The 25181-nt window shown below is 31.3% G+C and overlaps 3 protein-coding genes across 4 annotated transcripts; 1 reads left to right on the plus strand and 2 right to left on the minus strand.

Moving 5' to 3' along the window:
• Positions 1-6522: 6522 nt before the first annotated feature.
• On the minus strand, positions 6523-13654 carry LOC114181808 (extra-large guanine nucleotide-binding protein 3-like). 2 transcript variants are annotated; one of them, XM_028068375.1, is made up of 8 exons: positions 12386-13654; positions 12097-12234; positions 10909-11013; positions 10613-10798; positions 9606-9789; positions 8796-9040; positions 7469-7638; positions 6523-7380 (listed from the first exon to the last, which is right to left on the minus strand). In XM_028068375.1, the coding sequence occupies exons 1-8, from the start codon at positions 13469-13471 to the stop codon at positions 6798-6800; spliced, it is 2697 nt and encodes an 898-aa protein (XP_027924176.1). In that variant the 5' UTR covers positions 13472-13654; the 3' UTR covers positions 6523-6797. The 2 variants fall into 2 exon arrangements, with proteins under 2 accessions (XP_027924176.1, XP_027924177.1); XM_028068376.1 differs by having other exon boundaries at positions 8796-9037; positions 12386-13652.
• Positions 13655-16372: 2718 nt separating this feature from the next.
• Positions 16373-19225, minus strand: LOC114181131 (RNA polymerase II subunit A C-terminal domain phosphatase SSU72). Its single transcript, XM_028067488.1, has 4 exons — positions 18824-19225; positions 17819-17964; positions 16913-17031; positions 16373-16758 (listed from the first exon to the last, which is right to left on the minus strand). The coding sequence occupies exons 1-4, from the start codon at positions 19036-19038 to the stop codon at positions 16657-16659; spliced, it is 582 nt and encodes a 193-aa protein (XP_027923289.1). The 5' UTR covers positions 19039-19225; the 3' UTR covers positions 16373-16656.
• A 1125-nt stretch (positions 19226-20350) lies between these two features.
• LOC114182387 (UV-B-induced protein At3g17800, chloroplastic-like) lies at positions 20351-24027 on the plus strand. The gene is made up of 4 exons (XM_028069260.1): positions 20351-20382; positions 20483-20628; positions 21494-21798; positions 22882-24027. Exons 2-4 carry the CDS (start codon positions 20509-20511, stop codon positions 23699-23701), a joined length of 1245 nt encoding a protein of 414 aa, XP_027925061.1. The 5' UTR covers positions 20351-20382; positions 20483-20508; the 3' UTR covers positions 23702-24027.
• Positions 24028-25181: the final 1154 nt, after the last annotated feature.

Consider the following 25181-nt stretch of genomic DNA (forward strand, 5'->3'; position numbering starts at 1 on the left):
AAAATTAAATTATATTTAGTTAGTTATTTAATTTAGTGTACTTTTATTTTAAAACGAATTTAGAAACTCGTTATATTTTAATTAATAGAAAATAAAAAGTTGATAAGTTAAATGCATTGGGTAATTTTAAAGTTAACTTTTTTTTTATTAATCCTCATTTTCGGGTACCCCAAATAATAAATTAATTTAAACATATAATTAACGACAAAAATCATTTTATACCATTTTTTTTAAGTTTACTGATAAAAAAATCTCCTTTAAAAAGCCTAATAGATTCATCAGAGTCATAGAAATCTTTTTTAAAAATATATATATATTTTACTCAACATGTCAAAATGTAAAACTTATTCATATAATCAATTCCATCTATAATTAACCATGTAAATCAATATTTTACAACTGATATAATCACACACACTAGGTTAAATTTACCACGTATTTTTTAATAGAGGTTTTACTAGATTTTCGATCTTCTTAATTATTTTAATAATTTTCTTTTATTTTCTCCCCCCTTGAGTTTTAATGAACATGCTTCCTGACATAAGTGCCATTCTTTTCGGCCTGCAACTCATGGTTTTAATTGTAATGGAAACTTCTAAGGTTTTCTTAGTTAAAATATTCCGATTAATAAGATTACTTTATTACTCTCTCCGTTAATTTCTATATGTCTTTTAATATTGTTTTACAATAACTAAGAAATAAAATAATTATGATTATAAAGGTTAAATATGTTTTTTTTTTCCTTTAACTTTCAGTGAATTTTGGAATTAGTTCATTTCGAAACTTTTAACCAATTTAATCATTTATCTTTCGAAATATGTGAATTTAGTCATTTTAATCAAATTTGATTAGGTTTATTTGATGTTCCGTACGTATTTTAAAATTGTAGTTGAGTTGTTTATACTGTTTGACACATTTTTGTTTTAATGTTAAATCAAATACCATTATGAAACGCACTTGAAATGTCAAATAAATTTAACAAAAAATTATTAAAAGGATTAAATCTACGTATATCGAATGATGAAAGAATAAATTGGTCCAAAGTTTTGAAATATACTAATTCAAAAATTCATCGAGAGTGAAGAGACAAAAATATATTTAACCATTATTATATTAGCAAAATAGTTATTAAGTTTTTTATTTTGCTCATTTATTTCTCTCTCTCTCTCTCTCTCTCTCTCTCTCTATATATATATATATATATATATATATATATATATATATATATATATATATATATATATATATAACAAATACAAATTACTTGAAAAGCTAAGAACATAACAGGAAAAGTAATAATAAATATGATATTAAAATTCTAGGAAGACAAATAAAAATCATGGTACATAAATTATGCTGTGTAGGTAGTACATTTTTCTGGAAATTAATTAACTTAATGACTATGCTTAAATCAACAAAGATAAAAAGATCGACCATCGCAGCAAGCTGGAATTCTTCTGCAGAATTACAAAAAAATTGAAGATTTCGATGTTGTTTGAATAAATAATAAATATATTAGTAATCGGCAATTAAAAATACACATTATTAATAATTTTATATTCGAGAAGGTCCAAGTCCTACATAATATATATGAATCTAAGTCCTAGGAATTAGAAATGAGTTGGCATGGTAATAGGAGTCAATTTGTGACAAAAATAAATAGAAACGGTGATAATGGGGCATCAAATATATTTTAATTAATCTTAAATGAAACCTTAATCATACTTTTTTTATTCATTTAATAACTAATTTCATTGTTGATTTTTTTTTTTGAATTTTTTTCAATCTAGAAACTACCACGACAACATTCTATAAATTGAAGATCAAAGTGATAATTTATGATTTGTTTTATTTTATTTAAAAAAAAACTATTATTAGTTTGACCTTTTCTATGTATAAAATTTGTGATGGTGATTGAATAGGTGAAAGAAAAGAGACGTTGGTATTTACGAAAGTAATAAAACTCCATTGTTGACACCTTCAAACCCTTCGATTCAATTTCATTGCAAATCCTAAACCCTTCATCTTTGACTTCTTTGCGTGTGCAATCAGTCCATGACGCAATAAACAACATTCTATATATATATATATTCTTATAACTTTCATCACATTTAATTATAATTATAAATTTTAATCAATCCTTTACACACGTACAGGGATGTCAACCCCGTATCCTACCCGTTGGATAAATATTTATCCCGTACCGTACTTATATTTGTCGGGTATCCATTATGTGGGTGTCTGCCTATTTTTTTCATATCCATAGGTATTTGCAAAATTATTTAAAAAATAAATATTTAATCATAAATTCAAATAAAATACATCACTGTCATAAATTTTAAATAATGTTCAAGTAAACTCAAGTTGATACAAGTCCAAATAATTGTAAAAGTAAATATAAAATGACATTCAACACAATCGAAATTTTTTAATTAGTGTTTTGATTAACAAACTCACTCTCTTCGATTGGTTCCTAAAAAATAAACAAAATAAGCAAATAATAAACCTCAATTGCCACATGCCAAGTATTCTTATTTTTATTCCATCATTTGACAACAAGCATACCATAAACGTCATTGTCTATATAAGGTTTGATGTATATGTCCAATTTCAAAGAAAAGAAAGAGAAAAATGTCAAGAGGTATAAGTTTAGCGGGTACGAGTATCCACGGGTACGGATACTATGATACCCGTACCTGTCCCGTTAACATGCGAGCATAAAAAATATCTGTACCCGCGGGTAGCGGGTATCCATTTTTAATATCCGTTTTATACCCGTTGAGGGTTTTTCCGCGGATACCCACATGTACGGATTTTTTTGACATCTCTAGACACGTACATATCAATTATAACATTTCAAACACAATTTCAATAAAATAAGGAATAAGGGTTAAATATTTTTTTATTCTTTAAGTTTCGTAAATTTTAGAATTAATTTTCTTTGAAATTTTATACTATTTCAGTCCTTTATTTTTAAAAATGCGTAGATTTAGTCCTTCTTACCAAATTTTGTCAAGTTTATTTGACATTTTAAACGCATTTTATGATAATTTTTGAATTAACATTAAAGTGAAAATGTCTTAAATGGTGTAAACAATTCAAATACTATCATGAAATACACTTGAAACGTCAGATAAACTTAACAAAATTTTGTTAAAAAGATTAAATTCAAATTCACGTATTTTAAAAAATAAAAGACTAAATTGATCGAAAATTTTAAAGAAGAATTAATTCTATATTTTACTGAAACTTGAGATAAAAAGTATAATGTTATTATAAAATGAAAAACATTAAAGTAAAGTTTGTAAATGTTGATTCAAACACACACAGTTATAAACACTTGACTCTGACATGGTGGTTTAAGTAGTAGTTGAGGAGACATGTTAGAGCCAATAATTTCTCAACTTTCTCAAGTAAAAGATGGTGCAGGGACATGAGACAACAATGTTATTGTCAACTTTGTACTATTTATAAGCTTTTACTTTGGACTTCAACAAAAATGTAGGTTACCAGTTTAAATTCCAAATCCAACACAACTAACCTAAATCACAGGCCTCACATTATACCTAACAGCAAAAACAGTTTAATTAATGCAGATTTTTCTGCTATGTTACATGCAAAGGTTAATAATTGTGAGAAAGATGAGTAAGCATATTAAAATTTAAGGTAGCGGTTTGACTAGGATATTGTACTATATTGAATTCTCTTGTGTTTATTATATATATGAGTGATGAAGAATTGAAAGTAAGCATGGGTGAGCCTAGTTAGGTATGAATATGGAGTCAGAAAAATACAATCACTCTTTCTGCCGGCGATAATGGAACCACCCTCTTCTTTAAAAACAATAAATGAATAAATTATTAATTAGTTTGATGAGTGACACTTAGATTCTGTACTGAAAAAATATAATTATTCATCTTTTTAGTTCTGTTTTGTGAAATATGGTAATTATATATAAGTTTAATTAGTTGGATGGTACCTACTTTTGTTTGGATGTGTCAATTTGGTACTTACTTGCTTTTAAAAGGATGTCAATTAAGTTCTAACTTTTGAAAAAATACCTTAATTAAGTAATTTTCAGCAAAAAATCATTTTAACGGTATTGATATTTAAAATGAATTACAAAATTAAGTATTGATATTTATATTAAAATTTAGTGATAAAAGTCATGAATTAAGTTAACAACTTTAGTAATTTTTGTCTGAAAGTGACTTGATTAAGACACTTTTTCAAAAGTTTAAACTAGATTGACACATATTTAAAAACACGGTTATCAAACTGATACATCTAAACGAAAGTGAGTATTATCCAACTAATTGATAACCGTTTTTAAAAACGTGTCAAGTCTCAATTTTTGAAAAAGTCTTGTTAAAAATGGATTTTAGATTTATTAATCGTTGTTGAATTTTGTTGCATGAAGATGAATAGGGTGAAATGGGTAAAGTTAGGCTTAATCTTAAATGGTATAAGTTAGGTTTGCAGAGTTAAAATATGAAATTGCATGCCTGAATGAGATAGATTTATTTTAGGTTTCGACCAACATCTTTAACAGTCTTTGACTTTAAAAAGTACATCTCTAAATTTATTTTATCATAAGATATTTCTATTTAGGTTGGTACACATGATTTAACAAATATAGTAAATATTATTAATTAATTTGAAAGAAAGATTTTCAATTTCGATTTAGATAAGAAATTAGCATCGTCTTTATCTCAAAATATTGACGCAACCAGTTTACAATTTAATTTATTTATTTATTTATTGCGTTTTATTGTCTCCTGGGTACGTTTCTCCTTACATTTAATGGAAGGTGACATTGTAGAAATTAAGGAATTTGAACTATTTTTACCCTAAGATTGATATAGTTTTATAATTTGAGTAGTTACACATACTAAAACAAATACTTTTCATATTTATGAAATAGATATTAGGAAATAATTAATCTCACAAGTGAGATTTCTGTTCATTTAAAAATATGAGTTATCTGTTATTAAATGAAGTGGACTTATTTTTAGAGATAAAAAAAACAAAAAAAGAAAAATTTTGTGACCTCCGCATAAAGGACCAATTATGACTATATATGCAATTAATTTTTTGTCCATTAACTAAATGCATTTTAGAATGAAGTAACAAGATTGTGATTGCAATCCATTATACAATTGTCTTCAAAAGCTCTTGGATCAGTTCTAAAGAGTCGATATTAATGCTGAAGCTATGTGATGAAAATTCAAGTGCAATGCTAAGGTGATAATCCATATTTTTGAATTTATAAATTTTTATAGCAATAAGTCGCCATTTGGTAGAAAGAAAAAATACAGGAAGTGAATGGGAAAAAGAAAAAAAAAAGAAAAAAATGAGTGGGAAAAAAGTTTAATCGGTAAGAAATGAGTAAAAAATATTGATTTTGTTTTTTTATTAAAATAAGAATTAAATTGTTTTAAGTAATTTTTATATTTTAGTTTTATAATTAAATCAAACAGTTGAGTAATCATCTTTATTTTTTTACATTTTCCGATCAAACGTGTTAAATTACTTTTTAGTAACGTTTAATGTTATATCTTTTAAGTTTTTTTTCTCGAAAAATAAAAATGTGTAACAATGAGATGATTTTATTATGATTTTCGTAAATAAATATTCAGGATTTTGAGATAAAAATCCATATTGAAAGATAATTATGAATATGTTGACATTTTGAACTTGTGACTTTTAGTAAAGAATAGTATTATATGTTTATATATTTAGAAATTGTATTTTATTTTAGCATCACTAGTGTGATTTTTATCATTCTCTAGTATCAATGTGTTTCCGGACCAATTTATCCCTCTGTGGTGAAAACAGAACAATTCATATTGGAAGCCCAAGACTTACAAAAAGAAGCATCCAACATTTTATTTGAGTATGGTTCAAAAGGAATATCCAATATGCAATATTGATTTTTGGGAGTCTTGAAAATAGTATAATAGTGACTAGATCACTTTTTAAAGATTACAATGTTCTTCGAGATTACAAATTTAGGATAAAAGAGACACATTTATTTAGGTGTGTATGACAATGTAACATGCCAATAGGCTTTTTTGTTTTTTATTTTATTTACGGTCCTAATAAATATTTTCTTTTTTCATAAAACGAGGAAGGCGTATATTTAATATAGGGCAAGTTTGACGAATCTAATTTTTTTTTGAAGAGAATTGAGTTGTATAATTTTTTATTTACCTGTGGTATATTTATGTCATATTTATAGTAATAAAAAAGAATTTCCATTAGATCGAACTCAGTTGGCTCTATGGTTATTCATTAACTAATCATAACAAGTCATTCATGCTTGCGGAGAAATCGTGACAGTTATTAAAAACACTACTTAATCGCTAAAGTTGAATCATAAATTCAATATGCTTAACTCATTTACTTTCCTAATAAATCAATCATAACTCAAGCAATCTTTGTAAGTTAAAAGAAGTTAGGTTTTTTGTAAATTATTTTTTTTAACACCGGGTAATAAATGGGTGGTTAAAAAATGGACGGTTAGAGAAAAAAAATAGCTCTTTTATGTTTTATTTTTATTTTTCAAATTAAGCTGAAGAATATTGTCAACATAAGCTGTACAGAGAACAAATCACCTCTGAATTTACAACCTCTCAATCAAATTAGCTTATTTATGAAGGGGCAAAAATCATTTGAAGCTGTTTGGGGAAGATCCTAAAAAACCAAAACAAAACAACATACTCTCCCACTCCCTGACCTTCACAAATGCAATGCATTGCTCCTAAAAATAAATTTTTTGGAAGAAGGGTTACCATTCACTCCTGTCTGACGAAGGGTGAAGAACTCATTTCTGTACTGTAAAAAGACTCTTCTGGGTTGATTTCATATACATCATCGTCTTTCTCATCGTCCCATTTGATGATTTCCCTTATGTATTTGAATGCCTCATCGACCGAGGTGCGGTCCCGACCACGAGTTTGCCCCACAAACAACTTCTGCCCAGTTAGGGAATAATAAAGCTCTTTGAACTTCACAGCCACATAGTAGTATGCTTGGTGGGCTAGGGCATGATTGTTGTGATGAGGTCTCACGGGGCAAAAGTCCCCAAACCACTCACAACTTGATAGAGGAACTTTATTTATCTTGTCTTCAAAGGCATCATATTTATTTAGGAGAAGCACAAATGGGGTATCTTTAAAACAAGGATGCTTCACCAGACTCTCGAAAAGATCTTTGCTTGCCAGTAGTTTGTTTCGAAGCTGACCGTTGCTACTGGGCCACATCTGGTCGTAGTCACTCAGGGCAACGCAAAATATGATTGCCCTCACATCTTCGAACATTTCCAACCATTTGCAACCATCACGCAGTCCCTTTGAATTTATGCGAATCAGTTGATATCTGAATCAATAACGGTGTCAAGAAGTCAAGTACATTTTCAGAAGATTCCGTAAAATAAGAGAAAAGGAGATTGAGGACAGTGATTTACTTGGTTAAGGGAGGAGGGCAATTGAGGTTTTCACTGTATATCTCAGACATTGGACTCCTATCATCAAATGAGAACTCCATGAATGCGAGACCGTTGCTCTGTGTGACTCCTTCCGCATATAATACATCCTTATCAGAAGGTTCATACTCATTGCTCGAAATTTCTATTGCCTGTGCAGGATCACATATAATTACACCTCTTGATAACAGAAGCACGGTACGGAAGTCCATACATTTCAAGATTATTTTTAAAATATTAGCCCGAAAAATATGAAAAATCAAAAGTACAAAAGCAAGACTAATAAAAATAGAAGGTAAAAGATGAATATGCACATCATAATATTTCTATTGCGTGTGCAAGATCTCATATGATAAGACATCTTGATAACAGAGCACACTAAAGTGAAAGACAAACATTTATTATATGAGCCAAATTTAGATAGGCAGGAAGGAGTTATGCTCCACAATTTAAATTTTAGACCATACTTTAAAAGTATTCTTTAGAAGGTTCGGTTCTCAATCTTCTATCCAATCAAACTTTAGCAACTATAAAGATGATGGATTGTGAATATCTTGCTGTAAGTTTTCCATGGTGGCAATATTATTATGCAGGTATTTAAATATGCATTGAGAGGTATCAATTCATGCATTGAGAGAATCGTAGATATTTTTTCATTGAAGTTGCACAAAAGTACATAATTACATGCTCATTAAATAGACATCTTGATATCCATAGAAATCTATAAAAATCTAGACATTAAATATTTACCTAAATCATAAATAAGTGAAATATCAACTAATAACATTTGCTACTCCACTCTCAATTTTTTGATAGTATAATATACGCTTTTAATAATTAATATGACAAGACAACCAGTATAGTTTCCATGACTTCTCTTCTGCTATGCAGTTTAATGTTCCATAGATATTTGTGATTATGTGATGGGAACAATTCCTATCCACCAAGGGAAATTATATTATCTAACAAGGTAGAGGAAAATACAAAAAACAGAAGAGAAAACATGATAGACACACCCTTCTAATCCAGGATTCTTTCTACAGCCGGAAAATGTTACATTCACCTCTTGCATATTTTTAAAGATTATTGACATATAAGGAAAAACAGTAGTTTGGGAAAGCAGTGACAATGTTGTCAGTTACTTTGAAGTAACTTCAGGATGGAATTGGAAAAATAATTTTGTTAAGGACAAACATAAATAACCATGTAAACATAATTACTAGTTCAGTGGCAAAGAAATATACAAAACAACACCACTAAATACTTATCAAGAAGAAGAAATAATAAAAAGGAAATATTAGAGTCATACCCGATCCAAGAAATATTTAGCAACATCAGGAAGATTATGCAATTCCTCTCTCCTCTTGTATGTTTCCTGAACAGCAGGATCTCTCCAGATCTCATCTACCATAGGAGCATACTCACGTGTTGCAGCAGGGAAGAAGGCCTCCAAATCTCCCGTTGCCATAATATCCAGTAACCAGTCAGAAAAGTGCTTGAATCTTTGATTGATTGAATAAATACAAGGCTTGTTTCCATCAGCTGCTGTTTCTGCTAAATTTAGTTTACAATTAGATTCACTCACAGAACTGTAGTTTTTCCACAGACATTACAAAAAAGGTTATCAAATTGTATCATCCACAAAGGAAAAAATTGATGCGGTATCAAAAATTACCACATCTAACTTGAAAATTGTTGCTTAAAAGGACAATTGATCCAATATACTATTCAAAACATAGTTGTATTGCCCTGTAGTTATTGCAAATAATGGGCAAGAAAAAGAACTCTCTCCAAGATATACTCCAAGAGGACTAGACGTTCTTCATTAAATGTTCCAATTGGACAACAATTTCACACAAACATGAAGAAAAAATGACAAATGAATTGATATAGTGAGCATTCGAAATGCAACAAAAGCACGAGGTACGTGAGTAAAAAATACAGAGCAAATGCATATGTTACAAACATTATGGAAATTTAAAACCATTAAGCATCACTGTATGATCATATAATATACATATATAGAAGAAAAAGAAATATATGCCACAAAATAGTAGAAAGCAAGTGGCACATCAACTTAAAGAGAAACAGTCCCATCAATCAATGAAAGAAATTATACCTTGTACTTGTCCAGATCCTTCACCTTCTAATGAAGTAGATTCTCGCTCTGCCAGAGCTTCCTCTTCAAACTGCTCTCGTCCTTCAAGTAGAATGCTAAGATACTTGTACATGTTGCTTTGAATCATAAGCTTGATATTTTGTAATTCTTCTGAAGAAAACTTGTTTCCATATAGAAACTTGGCCTGTTCCACAGGTGGGGAAAATGAAGTTCAGATAATTAGAAATGATAAAATGCAAAAAACAAAACAATCAGTAAAACACCATATTAACAGTTAACGCCAGGTTAATAGAAAAAATAATATGTATCAAAAAAGAAAAGGTGTTATAATCACAATAACAAGAATTAAAGCCTGTTCCAACTCAAAAGTGTCATAAGCATGTAAACTAAAATGATGCAATTTTCGAAAAATTATCTCCTGCCACATTTGCACTGAAAAAGTCATCCATAATGAGCATATGAGAAATCACTACAATAAAAATAAGGCAAGGTCGCGTTTCCATTATCCATAAGTTGTGCATACAGATTAAAATGCATATAACTTCTTGTTTAAATATACACCTAATTTCTTAGTACGTATGCGTTTTGCATAAATAGGTATTCATTGGTACATTATGTTATATGAATCTGACAAGCACACAGAACATGATACAAAAAATTAATGGTATATGCATGCATGTATCATCCATACTTAAGCAAATACATGGCTATACAACATATATTTGTGAGAGTGTGGATGAGCACGTGTTTATATCTAAACTCCTAAGAAAATAGTCAACTTATATCTACATTATTCAGTCTATCAGCCTCCATTGCACAATGAATCAAGAACATAAACTATGACTCTTCACTAAAGTCCTTTACCCATCAAAAAGGGAAAGCCAAATATATTTAATCCAAATCAGCCAGGCTAAAAGTTAATAAGCACAAAAGGTGTGAAAACATGCAACTATGAGAAAGAAGGTGAGAGAGCCAGAAGAAGTAAAAGATAGAGGAAACAAACATGCCTGTTTGAATAACGTGGCTGTTCCAGACCCTTCCATGCCAAACAACAAAAGTTTCTGAACTCTGCCTTGCTCCAAATATTCAGGCACAGATCTTGTTGAATAGTTAGTTGAATTATCCCTGACCCCAGGAGGATTAGCGGGAGGTACAGGCAATGAGAATAATGAACAAATGAAACGAGTGGACGCCTGCCTACCATAAACCAAACTAATATTGTATAAAAAACCAAATTAAGAAGAGATACACTTTCAAGCCTAAATTGAACAGAAGTGTATGCTATTATCAGATAAGAGAGAACCTTTCCCCATATGTTCCCCTTAATATTATTTTGCCCTTCTTCTTCATAAGATCCATCTTCATAAACCCAGAAATGGGTATCTCGTGGACATTGAACATTTGCTAACTGAAATGATAACCAACAAATCACAAATAAACCAATGAGATGATAAAGACATTACAAATTGAAACACGATAGCTTAATGGTATATGATTGGGTCAGTAGGGACAACAAAGAAAAAATTCAATATTTCTTTCACTTGAGATGGCCTAAATGCATTTAAAAGAGGGAGCAGAACTGTCTACTGAAAGGCCCTTGCAGCCTTCTTTGAAGACATGGTTCACATGATCAAGATTTATTTCGCGTGCTATGGCCTAAATGCATTTAAAAGAACTGTCTACTGAAAGGCCTTTGCAATCCTCCTTTCAAGACAAACTTCACACTATCTCAAGTTGTTTTGGCAAGCATGGTTTTTTAAAAGATAGAAAGGAGCGCAGAATAAGAAAGAGACACAAAAAGAAATTATAAGAGAGCAGGAAAATAAATAAGTTAGAGAAAACAGACATTTTAGGTACAATATGTGAAAACAGACATTTAAGGTACCATCATAAAAGCTACTATATAATTTTCCAGGGTTTCATAAGTTGTGTTAAAATTGATTGTTGATTGTCAACAAGTAGAAATTATGGTTGCACTAAAATCAGGTAAGCTTATATGCTTGAAATATTTTCTATTTTTAAAGGGAAATGCTAAGAAAAACAATTAATGTATGTCCAGGGTTAATATCTACTATCTCTAATATTACCCAGCAAAGAGAGTAATTTAAGTAATGCTTTTTTCTTCTTGATATCGATAGTAATTGGTAGGCATTAAAGTAAAATCCAAACACCTAAATTTTTAGAAACAGAAATGGCCATAAGTTGACTGATAATAGCACGGTCTGTATTCATTTTTGTTTTTCCTTAGTTAACCGAATGTGTATAAACTTGTCAAGCACTACAACAATCAATTAGGGTTGCCACGTGGTACTTCACACACAACCTTAGTTGAAGCCAAGACATAGAAAACATTGACGCTCAGCTAAAAAAGTTGGTATCTAGCATTCTGGCCTAGATTCTAGTACATTTACTAACTTCCATGTTCAATTATTTCATTCAGAACCAAATCCAAGCTAAATGAAAGCAAGAACCTGATTATTGATTTGATTACCTTCAACATTCTAAGCTCAATCTTTGTTATTTCACGGCCATTCATGTAGACTCTGGTATTCCCATTGCTCGCATCCGTCTGAAGCTTGCCTCCAATATTAAGCTTCGAACTTATTATCTTATCAGGCTTCTCTCCTTCCTGAAATCGATCCACCATATCCAAGTTCAGCAAAACAACAAACCAATCCAATAAAAGTAGCCTATACATATAACCAAAGACAAACACTAAAAGAAACACAAAAACACAACATATTGAAGCATTAAAGTTGTTAATAGTTTTCCATTTTCACCTTGCCCCAAAGTCCAGAGTCCTTATCATACCAATACCTCCCGGGCTTCAACTTCTGAGGAGGGATGGGGCAGCCCAGAATCTCAGCCAACTCCTCTTGCCTCAACTGCCGGCCATTCACAATAAGCTGCTCCGGCCGAAGCTGATTAGCAGGACATTCCTTTTCAGCCTTCATAATCTGATTAATCTCCAAAGAACTACACACTTTCGACAACATTCTAGAACACTTCCCCAAACTTGGCCTCTTCGATTCATCAATGGGCTTCCCAATGCAACTCACGCATTTTCTTCCCTCGGGCATAGACCCCATCGCTTTCAGCACACAGTTACTACAGTACCTTGAATCACACACCAAACACGCTTCCTTCTCCTTCAACCTGTTACTATTTCCACATCTGCTACAAATCCACCGCTTCGTATTCCGCGACGGCGACGCGCCCACCGGCGATCCCACCGGCTCCGTCGCAACCGACCTCGGCGACGGAAAATCGTCTCCGTCGTCCTCGGAGTCCCTCGGAGTATGAAACGTCACAGTCGTCGGACGCTTGCCCGCTCCGGGCCCGCCTCGAGGCACCGGAGCAGAATTCGGCGGAGACTGCTGCTCAGACGCCTCCGAGGCGGAGCTTGCTCCGTCTTCGTCGTTCACCTCGCCGGAATAATCGGATCGATAAACCACCTCGCCGCTGCGCGAATCGAACTGCGACTGAGACCTGGAGACTGACGACGACCTCCGGCTCTCCACCGGACTTCTCGGCGGCGGCGGCGGCGCGCGGTCGAAACCGCCGTTGCGGATTCGGCCGAACCGCGAGAACCGCGGATGCACCGGCATGGCGACCGGAATCGAGGCCGACGCGTTGTGATCGGAGACGATTGAAGCCGTCCGTATCGGTACGGCGACGGCGGACGCGGTGGCGCCGATTTCGAGCGGATCGACCTTGGGAACGTCGTATGGAACCGGTGGACCTTCGTACTCGACAGCGATGGAGTAGTCCAGGTGCTCCTCGTCCGGGAGCGGCGCACCGGCGGGGAGCATGCGGCGGAGGACATGCTCCCAGGATTTGTCCTCTTCAGTAGATTCCGACGCCATTTTAGGGTTTGCGAAGGGCTTTTGGAGGGCGAGAAAGTGCGGGAAATTTATAAAGAAAGTGCGAGAGTTCGAAGGAATCAACCTAAAGGTTCCATCGTCTTTTGGATCAGAGGAAGCGAAAGAAAGAGTTTGTGAGTGTTGAGTTGTCAGCTGCAGCAGTTAGCAGAAAGTAAACGGAGGCCTTTAACGCCAGACTCCGTCTCTCTTCACTGTATTCCGTTATATTTCACGTCATCGTGATTGCATATATGTTTTTTTCAATACATTTTTATGACATAGGCATGAGTTAACTTCGACTACTTAAAGATATTGGTTATTTTAATTTTACAATTTTAAAGCTTCGCATAAAAATCATTTCAACGTTAAATTTCTCAATGTTAGTGTTTAACTTAAATTTTCTAAGTATTAATATAATTATTTAAATTAAAAATTAATTTTTTTAAAAATTATTTTATTTTTAATCAAATAAAACAAATATATAATTTTCTTTCTTATTCTCTTTGGTGTGAATCTGTAACAAAACATAATATGCTTATGAGTCGTATTCTTTAAGTCAATAAAGTCTTTCTTATATTTTAAATTGTAAATGAATTTAAAGGTTCTCGCATCAATTATTGCCCAAGTTTTTACAGAGCCAGTGAAGTCATTTTTAACCGTAATTCGAATTAAAAAATAATTATAAAATATTGTTTAAACGACTTCATATTTAAGTATACACATAATTCAATCGTGTAAATTTTGGATTATAATCTTTATATTATTATTTCATTACGACCTATTTAGAAACTTAGTTAAATTTAAAATAACTTTAAATGTCTAAAGTACGAATTTAAACAAAAATTGATAAGATTAATCATGTTTTTTTATCGGCGATAAGATTAATCATATGATAATTTACTTCCACACTTTTCTAAATAATTTTAAAAACTAAATGAAAGTAGAAAATGTAATTCAAACTAAGGAACAAACGTTTTCTATTCTGACTAAAATTTAGCGGTTTTGTTGAAGCTATTTTATTAAAAGAATATGTAATCATATATTTTTTAAGATAAATATTTTAAAAGTCAAAAAACTCTTTTATCACGCGGAAACATATACGTTTATGTGTTCATATTTTCTATTAAAATAATATAATTTTCAAAACGTAAAAAAATTGCATTAATCGTTTAAAAATATATATAATTAAATGGAGAAGCTATGTAATTATTTTATCAAATAAATAAATTATTTTAATTTGTTAAAATTAATTTTTATTTTTAAGAAAACGTAAAAAAAAATGTATTGTACAATGATAGAGAAGTTTTTTCAATAAATAATTTATAAAAGTGACGCATAAGCCGTTTTTTATAGACTATATGTATAACTTAATTTCTTTTAATTAAATATTAGTATTTAAGATTCAGTTACTATTAGTATTTATTATTACAAGTATATATCAATAAATATTACATAAATATTAAACTCTAATAATTTATAATTTAATTTTTTTCAAATAAATTAATAAACGCATAATGATATTAAATACAAATACACGTTATAGATTAAAAAGAATTACACTAACACTATTAATATTAAATACCATTATTATTAATATTGGATGTGGCATAAATATATTATAATAATATTAATACTAAATGAATTATTAAATATGAATTCTTGAGTGAAACAAAAAGATACACATGGGCATCAATATATATCATATTTCATTTCATTAAATATTAAATATTATAGGCTTAAGTCCTGTGAAATCAAAATATATTATTTGTCTTAAATTTTAATATATTTTAGTTTCAAAACTTAAAAATTAATGTATATAATACTTTAGTTTAACAGCGTCAATTTACTTTTATTTGTTAAAATATATTTTAGACTGACATTCAAATTAAAATAATTAAATGATGAAAATAAATCAAATAAAATTTCTTTTAACATGTTAAATAATGCAAATGAGTTATATTAAAATTTGGGACCAATTCCAATTTTTGGATAAGACAATGTAAATAATATTATATCCAATTAAATACGTTTTGAAAGAGAGTTACAAATCAACTCTATTTTAGTTAAATACGTTAATTTTGAAATTGTATTTGAAATTCAGATTGAAAAATTTGTAATTATTCCAGATAGATCCTTAACAATCAGTTTAATGTGTGGAGATTTTAGATTAATAAAAGCTAGAAAAACAAGACAAAACTATATTTGCTTTGAAAAACAGATGAACCTTTTATTTTACAGAAAAAAAAGTAGGTGAGCCTAATAACATAAAAGCCTAAGAAAAGTAAAAATGACACAATTCAAATCAGAGGAATTGAAAACATAATTAAACAAAGAGAACAATATATAATGACCAGAGGTTATACTTTTATGCTACATTACAAACAAGGAACCTTCTTCATAAATTTGGTGCAGTCTTGCGTTCTATGTAGGCGTCTGACATAACTTGGTCAAATACTAAGATACTAAGAAAATTATTCATATCAAACCATTAGACTGTTATTTGCTGCAGAAACAATAAATAATACTTATTTTATCTGTGACTTGGTCTCCTCACTAGTGTTTTTTTTTCTGTCGTTGTCAAATTACTTTTACCGTATTTTGATTTATATATCACAATGAGAGTAAAATGATTGAAAAGCAAAGAGATTGGTTCCTATACTTGATTCTGAGAAACAGAGAAGTTAGTCTTCTTAGCATGATTCATTGTTTTCATGAGGTTTTGCACTAGTGGTATTCTGAAATCAATAGTACAAATGGATCTCAAACAACTTGACCATAGTTTAATCTTGAACATGCATAGAGAAAAGAAAATACTTCAGAAAAATTAAAATTTATTCTGATAATTTCTATGGATTAACTGTACTTTACTGCATAAATACAACAAGAAAATCCATAGCATTTTTCATGTTTCCATCTTTTCTGAATACATATTACATATTTCAAAATACTTATTTCATATGTAAATTGTAAAATAAGTTCATCACCCTTTTGGAAAACTCACCAAAACAAGTCCATGATCCTTTTGTTCTTTGGTAGTTTAATCCTTAAATTTTAATGCACAGCAGCCAATACATCTGTTTTCATTTGAAATGAGATCAGTAGTCAAATTTACAAAAATGGTTTTCATATTATGCTTAATAAAATATTCATCAGTGTAACAGTTCTTTTTCTAGGGAGCCTGCAATATTTTAGTAAAAGGAGACACTGTACAAAAGCTTCCTCCGATGCTTATTCTCAAAACCAGTAATAATTTCATCTATTGATTCCTCCCATGATTCAGCTTTTTCAATCTGTGCACAAAATACATACACAGTAAGCAATAAAACATTGAAAAGAAACAGAAAAAAGAAAAAGTCTTCTCCATTTCAAAATATATAAATTCATATACAGCACTTGAATTTTGCCATCAACAGAAAACATTGATGGATTGCATGAGATACAAACCTCCTGACATAGATCCAAAGTATGCTTAGCTCCCACAGCTGCTTCGTCGTGGTTATCTTTTACCTCCAAGTTGATTACCAGCACAGCTTTCAATAAAACTTGATCTCTGTTATGAAGATCTGCACATTGTTTAAGTTAGATAGCCATCAAACATAGGTACTAGAGAGCCATTAGACACAATATGGTCTTCAATTCAGAGACGTATCTATGCTAGAGTTTCCACATGTACACAACTAGACAGATACCACAACAATATATGCATGGAGGGACTGAGAAAACAATAGCTTCAGCCAAAACTATGAGATGTAGTTAAAAACTAAAATGTAAGAAAGAAACATCAAGTAATCAAGTATCGTTTCTGGGAAAACTATATAATCTGGCCACTCATTTTATGAGAGGCAAAACATACTTAATACAAAAATAACTAGAATGGCTAAAAACAACTTAAGATCAACCAACAACCATAAAAGACAATCTAAAAGAAACACAGAACATTAGTGCACTTCACAGTATTTGCAACTCTGCTGTTAATAAAAACAAGGAGGGAGGAAAATAAATTATGTTGCAACCTCCTTGCAAAAACTGGGGTTACAAACACCTGTCTTTTTGGTTCTCTTAATTAGTTAAAATCAAATGCCAAATCATGGCTGAGAAATATCTCTTGTGAACTTCCTTTTAACACCACTAGCAGACATGACATCCCAGCTTAAAACCCAAGTATCTTATTCAATTAGGCCTATCAACCAAGATAATGTGAAGCAGAAGACTGTTTGTATTGCTAGCAAAATAAAAATATATCTAGAAGTTACTCAAATTCAAATATCCTACAACACCATTTTATATTCACTAAAAACGGACCAATCAACAATCAGGAAACCGAATAAACAAATCAAGATGAATATTAACCTTCAATAACCATATCAAACACTTTTTCTTCAAATGTCAAAACCACGTCAAAGACGCCATCAACAGCATTTTCTTGCCACCGTTGAGGTGCCAACTTCACTGATGCATTTCTTTTAAGCATTGTCAAGATTCCATTTCGTTTATAGCTGTACTCTAGTCAAGGTGCCATCAATCCACCACACCACACAGAATGATAAACAAGAATGAAAGTGCAAAGTAAATGCATTACCCAACATGCATGTAATTCTAACAACAGATAGGCATGTAGATAACAAAAATTAATGCGATCATCAACTCAGTATCTCACTCTTTTCTTGTGTTTACAATGACAAAAATGAAACTTATACCTGTGACCTCATGCAAACTATCCAAACCACCACCACTTGAGCAAGCTTTGTGGGTTATCTCAGTATCTTACTCCATTAACCCAAACAACACACAATCAAATAAGAACTTAACAATACTAACCCCTTTGCTCTTTCAATCGATCCCTACACAAAAATTCCCACCACTTGGTATCACGGTGAATATTACTCCATCAAAACTATCACCACCTGGTGTAACAAATACAAAACAACTAATTCAAAAAAAAAATATTGAAAGTAACTGATTTTCTTTTGTTTTGTTCTATTTCCCCAAATAAACATAAGTTTAATTTCCATGTCTTGCCAGCAGAAAAAAAAAACACTTCATATTGCCGACCAATAAAAAACCATACAAGTAGAACTTCACCGATAATAATTATAAAAGTCAATATACTCATCATAAGTTCAATACAGAAAACCCTCTACACCCATCTGAATCAAACTCACACAACAAAAGAGCACAAATCCAAGTCTATGAACAAAATTGAATAGAACAAAACTTGTGAGAGGGAAATGTTGAAGCTGAAAAGATGGAATCTTTTTTTAGGGGAAGCAACCCCACGAGTTGGGATTTGATTTTGGGGTAAAGAGAGAGAAAGCGCAGAAAGAAAAAAACGAATAAAAAGAGAGAAAAGGATACAGTTCAGAGTCTTTTTTGCGTAGGTCATCGAACATATACTTGTAGGGGGTTCCGAATTCGTAGACATTGGGCTCCCGGAGCGAGGGACCCGGGAGCTTCACGTGGGCACCAGTGCCGTAAGAAGACACGTCGAAGCCCTGCTTCTTGAGCAGGGAATGAGCCTCCATGCTCCTGTTCTGGTTCGAAGAACACACCATCGCGTAACGAAACTTCATCTCTTCTGTTCTCTTTACTTTCGAGGTTTGTTTCCTTTCTTTGTTTGTTGCTGTTGATGCTCTGTTGAAACTGAGATGCTGAATTGAAGAGAAGAGGAGAACACGGAACAGAACAGAGCCACTGCAATGGAGTTAGGGCACATATGCAGGACAAAATTATTATCGTTTGGGATCTTTCGTTCAAGGGCTTGTGTGATTTTTTTAAAATTAAAAAGGCATTTTTTAATTAATAATATGATATATATTTTAATTGAGTTTAAAATTCCTTATATATTTGAAGAATTTTAATTGAATGTTTATTCATCTCTTTTAGTATAATTACTTCTAAAAAATTTAAAGTTTTTCAAATGGATTTTGTTATTAGATTTTTCATTTGATCAGATGGTGTGGTTATTAATTAGATGATTAAGGGTTATTAAAAAAAATATATATATATATAATAAAATAAAATAAAGAACTCACGTAAATAAAACTCAAAATATCACTTCTAAAAATGTCCCTAATTATATCATCAAATAAGGTTCATATTCATGTGCATAAAACAAAGTGTAGTGTATTTTTTAATCAATAACAAAATAAATAATATAATAAAAATATTTCAATATAAAAAAAAATACAATGTCACTTTAAAAACAACAAACAACAATTGAGAAATTTGCAGACATAATTGGCAAAACTTAAAAAAAAAAAAGTTAAATAGAAGTAAGGAATATATATAGAGAGAGAATAAATAATATTGAAAAACTGAAACCCACAAAATTTAAAGCATGCAAAATGAAATAAAAGTTTTAAAAACTAAATTGCAAGGAAAATAAAAAGCAAATAAGAGAAATGACAAGAAAATAAATGGATAAGACAGAAAAAAAAGTTGAAAAAAGATATGTAAAAGAACTTTTGGTAAACGATACACCAATAACAATTATTAAGTTTTATAATTTTAACTTTATTTGTAAACTCATATTTTTTTCGTAATTATATGTATTAACTTATTATCTAAATATTTTATGTACGTGTAGTTGTGTAAACTTTATTTATGTTTTATTTTAATTTTAAAAATAGCAATACTAGATTTTACACTATTACCTGTCATCAAAACATTACAAAACTTATTATAATTTTAAAAGACTTCTAATAAAACTGTTCAGATGATCAATTTCAGTTCATTGATCACTTTAAACCAATTTAAGAAATTTTGTGTCTGTTTTTCAATTAAAAATTACAGAATAAATAGTGGTAAAATAAATTATGGACATATTTTAGTTTTTAATATAATAAAAAATGGGATTATTTATCATCACTTTGTTTGTATTGGATTCCATTTACATCCCTGCGTCTTTGTCAGAGGTAGGCATGGTCAAGCTTCATCTTCTTCATTTCTTTTTATATTTTATTTGTTATATTATATTCACCTTTATTCATAATTTTTTCTTCCTTCATTCAATAGCGTTCATCGCTTTCGCAGAGCTGTCAATGGAAGCGGCTGCGACTGCAACTGTCCTCACACCACCGTCCGCTCCACCTCGGCCTTCGGTTTTCCTCCGACGACCTTCCGCACTCGCCTTCCCTTCGAATCTTGCCTTCTCCACTAAGGTTTCAATCGATTATTTATTTATCTTTTTAATTTTTGGAGTATTATTTGTGGTAGCTAGAAATGTATGTTGTGGTTGATTAGAGTAGTTTAACATTTCAATTTATTTTTTTCTCCCTCAGCTTAGCTTGTTTAGGTGTTTTTCTTACATTGATGATGTTGTTGACTTGAATAAAATGTGTTGTCTTGGGGCTTCTGCTTGCTTTAGGGAAAGAGAAATTACGAGTAGTGTGTTTTTCTTATAAGAATGTGCTGTTTAGGTTTTGTTTGGACAAACTTATCCTGTGGCTGAAAAGTGAAAAGATAAATGAATTAAATTTATCTTGTGAGCTAAAATCAACTTACGTGCTTCATTCTTTATTATAAAATTAAACTTCTCTCTCATGAGCTAAAATCAATTTATTCAGTTCAACTTTTATTATAAAAATACTTCTAAGGCTAATTTTAACCTGGCATAACTTTATTTTAATTTACAAGAGAAGTTTAATTGTTTTTTCCTTCTTATTTTCTTCTCCATCAAGTACTAATCGAGAAAGTTTATTCTGATTGTTTCTTAATGGTTGGTTGTTTTTAACATGTTTTTATTGTATCGTGGATATATGATTCGGTTTTAAAAGGGGTTATACAGAGCACGCTTGTGTCTAATTTGAACTTGCACAAAGTATATTTGTAGTTTTTCTCTTGTTTGATTGTGAAATTATGACGTCTCTTCTCTAACCTTGTCATTTGTCAAGTGTTTTTGGTTTGCATGAATTAATGTGCTTTTGTCAAATATTTAATTTTATTACTATTTATTTTATTTTTGTTGCATATAAGAGGTTTTGGGGATTAGTTATTTGCGTTCTGAGTGTCCTTGGTGGTTGGCAGTTGAGCACTTCTGTATCTGTTTCCATCTCCAAGCAATGTCACGGGAGACTTAGAGTTGGACGTAAAAAGGGTTTTGTAGTTAGAGCTGCATCATCGATTCCAGAGTCATCTGAACCAAGTTCCAATGTTGCTCCACTTAAACTGGAGTCTCCAATCGGCCAGTTTCTCTCTCAGATTTTAATTAGTCATCCACATCTTGTGCCTGCTGCAGTAGAGCGGCAACTTGAGCAATTCCAAACTGATCTTGATGGTGATAATCAAAAGAGAGAGCCTTCAGCTTCGGGCACTGAATTAGTTCTGTACAGGTTTGCTTTACACTTATATCTGATACTCTTCTAAGTGTACTTTATGACCATATATTTCTGATAAATCTGGAAGATAGTTTCTTATTATTTAGTAAAATTTAAACAATAAGCAACCCATAATCCATCTATATACATAAATTTATAATTCCCCTCTCGTGCATTGGTTTGGCCCCCCTAACCGGTTGATGCTACATTTTACTCTATGGATAAACAAATATTTTCAAGTAAATTTACTTGTTTAGCTCTGTCCAAATGTCAGTAATTCACCCTTTGGAATTCAACATAAGAATCTTTGCTATCTGTGTCTTCTCCTTTCGAGCACCTGTGCATTGTTTTTTCTTTTTCAAGTAAATTACACAGTGTCATTCGGTTTGGTTAAAAGCCAATTTCTTAAGGATATTGTTCTCCATAAAATTCCTTTTAATAATTTCTTTCAATGCCCTTGGTTTTCCCTCTACCTCTCCTATGAGGCTTAAACTACCATGTGATGTACATCTCCTATAACTTTCTTTGCGCATGTCCAAAGTATTGAAAATAATTACTCTTGCCTGGAATTATTACTTTATTAGATTGGCAGGTTCATTTTTTGTTTTTTAAGATTATTTTGGTGGAGGGGCAGAGGACGTTTTAAGGAAGAATTAATCATTAATGCAAGAAATATTTTTGAAAATAAGGCATTTGTTTGCATAGAAGTGGCGTTCTTTTTTATCATGTGCGAAGTTTGAGTTTCGTGTATATATCATATCTAAACTAAATAATTCGAAGTAACTGTTTGGTGGAGAAATATTGTCTGTATCATCTCATAATAAGCGTAATGGTTTGATAGATTTGAATTTACTTGTGGAGCTGCTGAGGGTGCAATATTTCGTTGCTTTATTTTTAGATTTGATTGTGTTTACTTTGAATCCAGCATAACATTTTATATTAGCACAAGAAAATCAGTTTGTTGGAATGATGTTTCTTTGTTTAGTTGCTATTTTCTATTTGAAATTGTTTTAGTAATTATAAAGGACCGAGGTGTGTTTTTATCTGAATAAAAGGAAGGAGGTATTGACCACTGCACTGGCTTTTAAAATTTTCCAGGAGAATTGCTGAGGTTAAGGCTAAAGAAAGGAAAAAGGCTTTAGAAGAGATATTGTATGCATTGGTGGTGCAAAAGTTTATGGATGCCAACATTTCTCTGATTCCCTCCTTAACCCCAAACCAATCTGGTCGGGTTGATTCATGGCCAAGTGAAGATGGAAAATTGGAGGAGCTTCATTCACCTGAAGCCTACGAGATGATCCAAAACCACTTGGCTATCATTTTGGGCAACCGTTTAGAGGATTCAACATCTGTCGCTCAGATCAGCAAAATCAGAGTAGGACAGGTCTATGCAGCTTCAATAATGTATGGATACTTTCTTAATCGGGTTGTCCAAAGGTTCCAGCTGGAGAAGACAATGAAGATTCTTCCTAATATGGCGGAGGAAAATAGCATTCAACAAACTGTTATAGACGATTCCAGAGTCAGCAATGGAAAGGGCCCTTCTCATGTCACGTCTCATCCTGAAATTTCTACTTTGCCTGGTGGTGGCATCAGCTCAGGGGGATTTAGTAACGGTTCAAAAGTCTCCAGGTTGCGTACCTATGTGATGTCCTTTGATAGTGAGACATTACAGAGATACGCAACAATAAGATCTAAAGAGTCTGTCAGCATCATTGAGAAGCACACTGAAGCACTGTTTGGAAGACCTGAAATTGTTGTTACACCAGAAGGGGTAATCGATTCTTCGAAGGATGAGAACATCAAAATTAGCTTTGGTAGCTTGAGGAGACTCGTTCTAGAAGCTGTTACTTTCGGTTCTTTTCTGTGGGATGTTGAGAGCTACGTTGACGCTAGGTATCATTTTGTCCTGAACTGAGTTCTGCTCATTCCCATGCATCCCATGACAAATTCTATATGCACTGAAGTTCCAATGTTTTCCACCTGTTTCATCATAATGAGAGTTGATCTGATTTTCACTAATGGAAGGATACATTAGAATTTTCGCATTTGGTTATCCTTTGTTGTCGTGATTTGTATCGAAATAACCATGTAGACCTATCAAAATTCAAATTACGATTGGCTCTGGAACAGTTATAATAAGGATGGTTGATGTAAAGTGGCTGAGTTCAAGATTTATTTTAGTGAGATGTACATACATTTAATCAACTTTTAACGAATGGAAGGACACCCAATTCATGACCATGTTTGTTAAAGTTGCATGAATTTTATACTAACTCTTGTGTTTTTTTCTCCTGTTGTTATCTTATCAAGTAATTTTAACTTATATACTAACACTATTTTATTTTCTGAAAAATAAAATAAAATCATTCAGCACACAGGATAGAGGATTAGCCTGCAGGTAGCATTGACTGTAATAACACACTCTTCTATATCTTGAATAAACTACAAGATAAAAAGTATAATAATAATCATATTTAAATTATTGGCTAAAAATTGATATAAACAATTTTCCACATTTAAATGTACATACCAAGAATCCTTTTATAGCATCCATCAGGGGAACGAGATTTTGGTATTTCAGTCTTTAAGATTCATAACAAGCAACTTTTTTCCTGCCATACCTGATACGGAAACAAGAACTGCACAACTAAAATTAAGAAAAATTGCATCGCAAATAATTCTTTGAACTTCTATGAACAAGAAGCATCAAAAATAGAAAATGTGTTGGAAAACAGTTTCATATATACAAGAAACCTTGATTCAGTTTCGTATCGTAGCTGATTTTTTGCCGCATATCGTGATCTTCAAATGCCGCAAGGCTCGCATTAAATTCAATAATTCGAACTAAGGACTTGGGTGAGTTGGTTTTTCTTTTAAAACCTTCATTGAACTTAATTCGTGAATTTGGTTTAGCCAAGAAATTAGTTTGTATAATAATGTTTCATTTATATGTTGAGTTTTGATATTATATTTAATCAAAATTACGTTTTTACAATATTAACTAACTTAAGATATATAATATTATATTTAAAATATAATAAATTATTCAATTTGATCTTGGTTTGTAATTAAATTCGAACCACATCATCCTCATAAAAATATGAAAATCGCACCTCTCTTCCCTTCATTCATCACCTTCTTCCTATTGTATATATTTATTAAAAAAACATTTTAATTGTGAAATCTGAAATGTTTTATTTATTTTGTATTCTAAATTGTATGCAAAATATAAATTCGAATTATGTAATAAGAGAATAAATTTGGAATTTTGAAGTTTAGACGGGTGTTAAAATAGTCTATTTGGTAAGATCTTCCTTCTTTTATTTTATTGCACAAATGAAAGATATACTCTCCTTCGTCTCTCTGCTGGTTTGAAAAACTTTACATCTTTGCAT

This window comes from Vigna unguiculata, chromosome 4 (genome assembly GCF_004118075.2).
Source record: "Vigna unguiculata cultivar IT97K-499-35 chromosome 4, ASM411807v1, whole genome shotgun sequence".
In the NCBI taxonomy this organism is placed as follows: domain Eukaryota; kingdom Viridiplantae; phylum Streptophyta; class Magnoliopsida; order Fabales; family Fabaceae; genus Vigna; species Vigna unguiculata.